At 34.3% G+C, this 10,655-nt stretch overlaps 3 protein-coding genes across 3 annotated transcripts; 2 read left to right on the top strand and 1 right to left on the bottom strand.

Annotated features, from left to right (window-relative positions):
• Positions 1–564: 564 nt before the first annotated feature.
• LOTGIDRAFT_173386 (hypothetical protein) lies at positions 565–2,287 on the top strand (the record flags this gene model as incomplete). The annotated part of the gene is made up of 2 exons (XM_009050862.1): positions 565–931; positions 1,302–2,287. 2 exons carry the CDS (start codon positions 565–567, stop codon positions 2,285–2,287), a joined length of 1,353 nt encoding a protein of 450 aa, XP_009049110.1.
• A 666-nt stretch (positions 2,288–2,953) lies between these two features.
• LOTGIDRAFT_173385 (hypothetical protein) lies at positions 2,954–5,087 on the top strand (the record flags this gene model as incomplete). Its single annotated transcript, XM_009050861.1, has 2 exons — positions 2,954–3,427; positions 3,918–5,087. 2 exons carry the CDS (start codon positions 2,954–2,956, stop codon positions 5,085–5,087), a joined length of 1,644 nt encoding a protein of 547 aa, XP_009049109.1.
• A 2,598-nt stretch (positions 5,088–7,685) lies between these two features.
• LOTGIDRAFT_173384 (hypothetical protein) lies at positions 7,686–8,739 on the bottom strand (the record flags this gene model as incomplete). The annotated part of the gene is made up of 2 exons (XM_009050860.1): positions 7,686–8,020; positions 8,166–8,739. The coding sequence occupies 2 exons, from the start codon at positions 8,737–8,739 to the stop codon at positions 7,686–7,688; spliced, it is 909 nt and encodes a 302-aa protein (XP_009049108.1).
• Positions 8,740–10,655: the final 1,916 nt, after the last annotated feature.

Here is a 10,655-nt window from a genome sequence, read left to right as displayed (position 1 = left end):
ATCTTCAAAATATTATTGAATGTGTTTTATCAGAATGTTATACAAGTTTTTTCAAACACAAACTACGTATATATTTCGTCAATTGGGTCTTTAGCAATACTTTCCGCCTACTTCGAAAAACACCTAAAAAAAATCGACTTAAAAAATGAATGCATTTCTCGATAAATACGGAAAAGACACGACCACAAATTTTCAACTTGTGAAATGGGCCAAGGAGTTAAACGTCTCGCCGTTTTATTATTGCATGCGAGATGAAATTGATGAACTGAAATACAAGAAAGGTAAATTTTACGCCATCACAAACATTCACACGTCGAATCAAAAAGGAGTTCATCACTCTGCTTTACACAAAGATTCTTCGAATAACTTTTATTTCTTCGATTCTTTCGGTCTAGAACCGACAGAAGAGATAACGAAATTGACTAGCAAACCAATCAAATGTTCTACGTTTCAAATTCAAATCCCAGGACAAAAGCTGTGTGGTCAGCTGTCGCTTTGGATTTTATATCGGTTGAGTTTGGGAGAAAAGTTTGAAGAAATTATAATAAATTTAACTCAATAAAAATGGCAAACAAGTTTGGATTAGGGTCTTTACCTCTAGAATCTAAAAATCCCATGAGTTCTACGGCGTTTATAATCAAAGCGAAACCTTTTTTCGTGGATCAAATCGGAGACACCTTACAAGGGGATATGGATATGAACAATTTCAAAATAACTAATTTAAAGTTTCCAGGAAACGATAACGATGCCGTGAACAAGAAATATTTACTGGATCAAATAAAAGCAATTCAAATAGATAAGGACCATGTTGAAAACAGAATAAATGACGTGAAGAAATACTTCAGACGAAATATTAAAAATCTTGTGAACGAACCCAAACTACAACAAGAGTTAACGAATTTGAAACGTCTTATTCAAGTGGATAAAACAAGTGAGTTGATATCTAAATTAGACGATTAAGATTACGAAGGTAAAAATAGACGTCCAACGTTTAATAGACAACCCAAATGTTAACGAGGATAGATTGAAACGAAAACTAGCCGCTTTGGAAAGAAAACTTGGCGAATTGCTAGCAGAACTAGACAAGACCGCGGACAAAACCGAGTTACAAAATTCGATATCCAATTTGAACGAAAAGATCGCGAAGCAAAATCAGATGTTCAAGATATAATTAACACACTTCCCATTGACAAAGATACGTTGAAACAACAATTTCACAACTGCTTTGGATACTAAAATCACGGACGAATTAGAAAAAGAAGTGGGTGTGATTAAAAACTTTCTTCAAAATAAATTTCGAGATGATATGAAAAGTTATTTTAAAGAACAGGTCAATCTTTTGGTATCTAGAATTCATGACGATTTTTTGAGACAAGATAGAAAGTTGAGCAAATTAGAAGCTATTGTCACGGACAAATCGTATTATTTCAATCTTCCATTCGAAAGTGACACTGTCTTCGATAGAAAAGACCAAAATTATAAATCAAACAAATACGGATTCAAAGCAGAAATAAAAGTGGGTTCTCTCGAATACGGTGAACCTAAAAACGTATTCGATATCGGCGAAACGCAAGAGTTTTCTTTTCGAGGTAATTGTCTGATTCAAATAGAGTTTCCCATGAAGGTTAAAGTCAATAAAGTAGTCTTCAAACAAACCGGTAAGGCCGTCAAACATATTTCATTATTCAATGATGGTAATTTGGAAGAGAATATACGTTTGATTGATAAAAGGGATCAGGAAATTGAAACGAAAAATGGTAAATATGTAGACACCTTTAAAATGGAAGTAGAAAATGATAAGGATATCATTGGAATCAAAGATTTGGATATGATATTGGAGACGGAAAATCCACCATCAAGCAACATTGACAAAATTCCACCACGCTTACACAAACACGGAAAAATAGAATCGAGCAGTCACGAGTTTTTACGAACAACAGACTTTGAATACGTAAAACTGTATTTCGCTTTAGGTGAAAAATACACCTCTATCGATGTTCATAAAAGTCAACAAGAACGAGAGTTTATAGTACATTTAACGTTTGTCGAAGGTTCCGACTCCATCCTTCATGCTGGTGGTTATATTTTTAGCGCCAAGATAAACATCGAAAAAGAAAAAATAAAATATTCCTATCATCTTAAAGAGGACCATACGAAAAAAGAAATGTCGTTAGTACGCGTAAATGTTTTTACTTTTAATACCCGAATATTTAAGAATACTAGGCCAAACGACCACGCTCTATTTGATATTCCGTGGTTCTATCTATCGGAAATTCACTTAATTTAACGACTTAAAAAATGGAACTCGAAAGCAGACAACAATACATGATAGACAAACAAGAAGAGTTGAAAATAAAGTTGAGACAGTACAATTCATGGAGGAAAACATGGAGTAGAATCGATTCTGTTTTCAAAACAGCGAGTGTAGTTCTAACGATAGGAACAACACTTGCAACGGCCGTGACTGGTGGATTAATGGTTCCTGTACTTGTCCCTGTATTAGCCACAATTACTGCTATTCAAACTTCATCTTGTGGCTTGATTGCTATAGGTTTCACGAGTAAAAAGAAAGCTCATTATAAAAAGAAAACGGATATCTTGAATATGTATCTTAATCAATTATACATCTTTTTCGAAAGATCGAGAGAAGACAAAAACATAACAGTTGAAGAATTACAAGAATTTTCGACAAATTCCATACAGAAATATCAGCGGTCAAAATAAAGAAATAATCAAAAATATATACTTAAAAAAATATGACTAAAATCGAACTTGATGAAACATTGATAGAAAACGCCCTATTTTCCGATGTTATCAAGGCAATCTCTGATAAATTTAAACATTCAAAGGACAAATTAAAATAGATGGAGAGATAGTCGAGGAAGGGAATCACAGACAATACATGTCACTCCTCGGTTTCAATGCCAAAACCTTTCACAATATCTTTTCAAATATGGACAAAAAATCCGATGCTTCCGATTGGTATTTTACAGGAAAAATAATTTTAATGAAAGACAATTTCCATGAAATAAAAAGGTCGAGAGTTGGTAGAGGAGGAACTGATCTGCTTAAAAAGATAAATGAATACGAAGGCGAAAATTGTTTCATACCTACAGATGGTCACTGTTTTATCAAATGCGTCAATCGTGTTTTGAACAAAGATTTAACGTGTAAATTTCAAGAATACATCAACGGGTTTTCAAAAGCAAATAGAAAAGGAGTGATGACTTGTGCTAGAATGAATGAATTCAACAAGAAATTTAACACTTCGTTTCAAATTTATAATCCCAAAAACAGACATTTTCACCCCAGAGAAGTTCACGATGAATTAGATTGGGTTTTATACTTACACAACTCGCATTTCTGTTTGATTAGAAGAAGCCAAAAAAGTTTGGGAATTCAAGAAATAGAAGACCATTACGAACAGGTGTGGAAAACGTGTAGAGACGACAACGCAGTAACACAGGTTTCACCCCTCAAACTAAACGTGCTTTCGAGTATGAGCGATGATGCGTTATTCGCTTGGGATTGCGAAACGTATTCAGAAAAAAGACACGCGAAGAGCAATTCCATATTGTTGCAATTTAATTGATTTAGAAAATCTAAGGAAAATGTTAAACAGAATAAATAATCTATTTCCAGATTCAAAGCCTACAGATCCCATTCCAGAAGAATTTTATGATAAACTAATGAATGTAGTAGAAATATTTGTAGGTACAGATTGCATCGATCAAATGTTGAAATATTTAGGTCAATATGATAGAAAGAGATTAATATTAATTTCTCATAACGGCAGTGGATTCGACAACTGGATCGTGCTTAAAAAAGCAAAAAAACTAACGCATTGCCCTTTAAAAACACCCAGAGGAATTCTATCTTTTCCTTTATCTAATCAATACACGGATGAAGATTTATAGAAAAAATGGAAAAGACAGAAAGAAATAAAGGGTAATTATTTACAACATATTAATATCACGTGTTCCTATCAACACGAATCCTCTAGTTTGGCTGCATGGGGAAATTCTTCCAATCTTCCCGCGAATTTGAGAAAGATTGTGGACGTAGATATCGCTAAATACACGCGAGACAACTGGGAGGAATTGAGACACGAATGGGAACCTTACGCCAAGAGAGACACTCTCTGTTTGGGAGCTTGTTTGATAAAATACAACCAAGTCACGAAAGAAGTTGTAAACCAAAATATGTCCAATAATCTAACGGCTCCATCTTTATCTTTAAAGGGTTGGTATTATTTATATCATTACGATAAAGAAATGGTGGAAGAAGAATGGTATGAAACTACTAGAATGGTTGCGAAACATACCGAAAAAGAAAATATAGAAAAAGTTTATTCGCACACAAATCCTTTTATAAGAAATTTTATCAGACGATCTATTAAAGGAGGAAGAGTTTCGGCAAATAGAAAATCGTTTGAAACGAACAAAATGAATGAGATCTGCGCCGTATTAAAAGAATACAATGAAAGCAACACTGAAGGAATAATAGATTTATTTAAAGAATACAGTGTTAACCCAAAAGATAAAACGGAAGTTCACGCTAAACTCAAAGAACTGGACTGTACTAAACTAATGGCATTTGATGCTAACGGTTTATACGCTTCCGCCATGTTGGATTTAGACAGTGAATATCCGAGAGCGGAAAGTGGAAGACCGTTTCTACCAGAAGAAGAAAAAGAATTTGTGATGCTGTTCAATAAACAAAACTTCAAACCCAGAACAGCTATTTTAACAGTGTGGTTTGACTATCCCAAAAACATGTTCTTCCAACCGATACCAGCTAAAGATAAAATCACTTTCACGAATAAAGAAGGTAAAAAGGAAACTGGTAACAAAATCAGGTTCAGAAATGGTTTCTGTCACGACGTTTTAACATCGGTCGATATTCAAGAAATAGTGAAAGCCGGTGGACGAATTATTAGAATATTAGATGGTATAGTTTACGAAGAAAATTTTAAAACTCCACCCTATAGAGATTATATTTTAATTTTGAGAGATTTAAGAAATAAATATAAAAGAGAAGGTAATATCGTGGGTAGTAACTGCATGAAATTATTAGGTAATTCCTAGTATGGTAAATCAATTCAGAAAGATATATTCACAACTAGACATTTATGGAATGAAGCAACTTCACAGGCCAACTTTGATTCACGCGTTAAAACCTATGAGAAAATTAATGATACTCAATATATTGTTGAAACGGATATTGAAGAAAAAGAGATTACTACCGAAGACAGTAAATCTACAGGACTAACACCTAGTCATTTGGGATCATTCGTTTTATCTCACAGTAAAAAAATAATGAACAATTTCATTCACGTCATAAATGGATTTTATAAACCCGAAATATACTATACCGACACCGATAGTTTGTACATTTCATCCAAAAATTGGAAAAAACTAAACAGAGCTGGTTTGGTCTCCGAAAAAGACTATTGCAAAGGTAAAAACGATTACGGTGACGGTGGAATTATATTTGGTTTATATTTAGCACCAAAAGTCAAATACAACATCGTTTTGACTTCTGGTGGTGTCTTAAAAGAAAACGTTTAAAGGTTATTCTAATGATAAGATAAGTGTAGAAGATTACGTTCAGTTAGCAAGCGGACATGATGTGTCGAACGAATTTAATAAACCATGGGAAAAAAGTTTCACCAATGGAGTAGTTATTCCAAATGATAAACAAACTAAAGTTTTTAGAAGTTATTTGAATAATGTTAAAAGAAAACCACCAAACAGTGAAGGAATTATGTATCCTTACAACGACAAAGATGAGTATAGTTTTGACGAAAACTATGAATTTGATGATTTCGATTATCTTTCTAATCAAGAAGAGAATGAAGATTGTTTTAAATGAAGTTGAATGACAATTTCTTCGTTGCCAAAGTCTATGAACCTGTTTTTACCGTCTTTGATTTCCAGATTTATATCTTTGATCATGAAAGAATTGACTGGTAAATAGGTTGTTTGAAACGGTTTCTCTATAATTCTGTATCCGATCGGCACCGTAAAAGTCGGTATGCTGTATATGATTTGACGTTTGTGCTTGTTGAAAAATCCACCGTTGATCAAATTACAGTGAATGTTGATCACGTCGATATCGTTCGCGATGTTGGCCTTGTGCGGGGCCAATGTCGATTGCGCGTATATTCGTTTATCGAAGCCTAGTAACGCATTCAACGAATTTTCTACGTTATCTACTTGACTGTTATTTCTCAAGATCAGTTTTATTTTGTTCAGATTCATATTACCTTCGAATTCGATATTGTTTTTGCCGTTCACGCTTCCTGCGTATTCGGATAGGTAATCGTTAATGGCTACGTATTCGTAGCTCCCCGGTAGTAAGCTAATGGTTTCGAACGTAACTCCGTTATCCGTCGATATTTTTAGTTGATTGTTTTTTTCGTTGATGTTTCTAATGGAATTGTAAACAGAGAAATACTTTAATCCCAGTTCGTACTGTTTATTGCGATCGAGTTCATACTCGTAGTCTAGAGACAATTTGATGTCTGGTTTATTCGAGGTGATAACGAACAATTGTTCTTTATTGGACATTTTTAATGACGTTTATATAGTCTTTTTTAGTGATGATTTCTTTCTCCAAAAGTCGTTTTAATATGGCATTGACTTCGTTGTATTGTCTGTCCGATCGATGACCTTCTTTCATGGCCGCTAATATTATTTCTAATCTATTAAGCAATTCTTTATTGTCGTCGGATAAAAACGTTATACCTTGTCCAGATGCCACCATATCATCGAATTCGTCTATTTCTTGTATAATTGGTGGATAATCTTCTGCATAATCGTCTGATTTCTCTTCCTCAATAACTCTTGTTATATAAAAATCAACCTTTTTCAATCTTCTTGTTTCGGGTCCCGACTTTCTGATCGCATGTAGAAATTTTGAGTATGCAACTAAATCCTTGTAATCGGCAATTTCAAAATCCTTGCCATTCATTAAATCTATTAACCCTCTCGCTAATGTAAATATAAAGTCTTTTGTGTCGATTTTGAATAAAGGGGAATTTCCACTAAATCTTATTCTAAAACCATTGAACAACAAACCCTCGTCATCAACGATTGGTGAAATGCTCTTTGGTAAATCTGGGTCAGGGTTTTAAAAAAGACGTTTTATATCATCTAATGTCCTAATTATAATACCATTATATTCAATCGGTTTGGGTTCTATATGAGGTGTGGGTTCTAAAGCTAATTTCTTTTTAATATCCTCTTGAGATTTTAATATGGGTTGAAATAAAGTCTGTAGATTTTCCGTTAATCCGAGTTGTTGTAATCTGTTATTTTCAACTTGGGTCTTTATTTTATTCTTAGCTTTGATATATTCTCTATTTCTTTTTAAAAAATTATTCCAATCCGTCATTTTTAAAAAAATAAAATTAACATATATCGATCATAACTCTTTCTCCCGCAGGTTTTCTAGTATTTATAAATACATATCCATGATCATCTGGGTTTCTCCATTGAGCTTTACAAACCTTTTTAAGTGTATCTCTGTCCATTCCGTGATTTATAGACTGAATGATTTGAGATAAATCTTTATCGTTTAATTCAAATAATAAAAAAACAATTTGCATTTTTTCTAATGAACATAGAATCCATCCCGTAAAAAGATTGGGATTGGTATATGCAGTGACAGTTGTGATGTCTTCATTTGGTGAAGAATTCTTGTTGAACAGTTTGATTTCTTTGCGCTACGCAGTCGTCAAACAATATTAAGTTCTTTCGATTGCTATCAATATTAGACAAGTCTAGATCATTAACATTTTTCGTAAGAAAAACTTTTATATCCGTTGGATTGAAAGATGGATTCTTTGATTTAATGAAGTTTTCTATGATATCTTTTATTTCCACTTCTTCTTCGTTTTCTTCGTAATATTGAAATATGTCTTGAACGTCTTTCTTTGGTAAATATTCCAAAGCTTTGAGGAATTGATAATACGATTGCTCTGGTGTTGTTGTGTAGATATACAGAGAATCGAAATCTAAAAGGTTTGGTCAACATGTTAAAAGTGAGATGAGTTTTCCCAGAACCTGAACTACTGCATATACACATGAGCATTGGGTTATTAGGAAATATTTCCAAATGATTAAATTTCTTGCCCATTTTTATTTATTACATTTTCGTACCAAAAATCACCCCGTTGCCTTTATACTTTGAAAGGAAGATTCCCTCGCCCGAACGTATGTTTTTAAAAAATATGGCGTCGCCCTTGTGTTTGACCTTCATTTCTCCGGTGTCGATTTTATCTATTAATTTGCTTAATCCCTCTTTAACGGTTTTCTTGGTTTCTTCGCCAAATCTTTGTCCGAATTCTTTAACCGTCCCTAATATATCTCCTATTCCCGAACCTCCTCGTGCTTCTCTTTCCATTGCCAAATTGTGTCTACGTTCTTCAGCTTCTTTTACTGCAGCTGCTTTATTTGCGTTGGCAGCTTTGACTGCGGCAGATATTCCCCCAGTAGCTGCACCAGCTGCAGTTAAACCAGCAAAGATTAAAGGTAAGAAAGGTAAAAATCCACCTTTTTTAGTTAAATTCTCATCAATTCTTTCCAAGTCTATATCGTCTCTGACTTTGCAATGTTTGTATTTATCGATAATCTTTTGGGTTATGTGCACTTTTTTACCGTTGTAAGTTATTAGAGTCGGCGAATTCGTTTCCATAGCTTCTATTATTTTCATAACTAAAGTTTCTGGTTTCATTTTTAAAGGGTGTTTTTTTTATTCAATTCTTATCATTCTTCTATCTGATATTTTAATCAAATGTTTTGCTTCTTCCAGCAATAAACAATAGCCGGTCACATCTCCTTGTGTTTTATCGATGTGAATATTTATATTCACCCCTGTTTTGAAAAGATCTTCTTGATGAGCTGACAGATCGAAACAAAAGATTGGATGATTGAGTGAAAAATCTGTGTATTCAAACTGAGGCGTATTTCCAAACTATTCGCACATGTTTTTATAGTTTCTGTACAATTCGTTGTAATCTTTTTTGGAAGGATCAATTGTCAAAGGTTGATTAGGATAATTATCGTTGTTCAATCTGACTTGAACTTTGCGAATGATGGGATCTTGAGTATGGTTCAATGCCACTCTGAAAATGTTGTTGTTGTTTGTCTGAGAGTCTGGCAAGTTTTTGAAACCGACCATTAGATATCTCGCTGGTTTAACGGTGTTGGTGATTGGCCACGTGGTGGATTCTCCCGTTAAAGTCATGCTACCTACCGTGTTACGACGAAGAAAAGCAATTTCGATGTCTTTGGTTAAAGAGTTGAATATTCTCATTTCCACTTCTACGGAAGGAGTAATTACCGGTATGTAAAGTTGGATATTCGTTATTTCCAATTTTGCATCTGAACCATTCTCTCCAAAGAATATCTTATCGTTGTTGACTTCTCTTTGCAAATGAATTTTATACGGTAAACCTATGGAAACCTTTCTGTGTTCCAAGAGACCAAATAAAGGATACAACTTCCAATTTACGTAATTACCCCATCTGTTGTTCTCGACGATATTGTTGTATTGAAGCGCTTGTTTTTCAAATCCGTGATTTACTCCGCGAGTCACTCTTTCCAGTGTGTTTCTAGCAACTACCCTTATCCTAGCAAGGTCTGCGTCATTTGCTACAGTTCTGACCGGTTCTTTTAAAACTTCTCCGTCACCGACATCGGGAATCCATCCCGAAACTGAATCGTAGTTTTTGGGATAGAGAACCGTTTTCAACATTGTGTCAAACTCGCCGGGGTGTTTTATGGTCTCTATCGGATTTGAACCAGCTTCCAAAACCATTTCGCTGAATAAAGACGGAAAGAAGTTGTTTTCTAAAGTCGTGTTGGTTTGTGGAATTCGATTCTGAGCGGCGTCTTTGATTTTGAAATCGCATCTGAAATGGGCATCGGAAAGCAGCAACCAATTGGACAACGAATTAATTTCAAAGGTAACTCTTCCTCCGTCGTTTATTTGGGTCTTTGTCCCTACCGATGGTGAGATGATTACGTAATCCTCTTTCTTCTTGTTGAACGAATATTGAATCGGATCATACAATTGAAAGATTGGATCTAATCTGTAATTTTTACTTGCTTTTTTTATCCAATGATTTTAAACCCTTTTCCTTGTTTTTCTAAGGCTTGTCTTTCTAGTCTCTTATTTCTTAGTTCTCTTATTAGCTGAAGTTCTTTAAGTTCGTTAGATTTTTTCACTGCATCGCTAATATTTACTCCTGCTTTTGCCACAGATCCAAGAGCTTGCGCTTCTGAGGAAATGAGGGATTTGTTGTTTGAGACAAAATTGGCCACTTTGGGGATGAGAGATGTTAGCGCAGAGAAGAAACCGTCTCCTTCGAATTTTTTTTGTTCGTGTTTTGAAATTAAAGACATTTTTAATGCGGTTATTTTTTACTGTATTATTATTAGTGATCTGTGGTTTGGGTAATTTATATGGAGTCTGTTATAATACAATTTGGGGAGTCTGTTATAATACATTTTTAACAGTTTGGGGAGTCTGTTATAATACAGTTTGGGGAGTCTGTTATAATACATTTTAGCAGTTGTGTCTTTTCGGATATGATGCATTGAAAAAGCTGCGCATGCGCAGAAGTGAAATGCGTCATATCCGAAAAG

This window comes from Lottia gigantea (assembly GCF_000327385.1).
Source record: "Lottia gigantea unplaced genomic scaffold LOTGIsca_157, whole genome shotgun sequence".
NCBI lineage: Eukaryota > Metazoa > Mollusca > Gastropoda > Lottiidae > Lottia > Lottia gigantea.
This window is presented reverse-complemented; position numbering and strand designations above follow the sequence as displayed.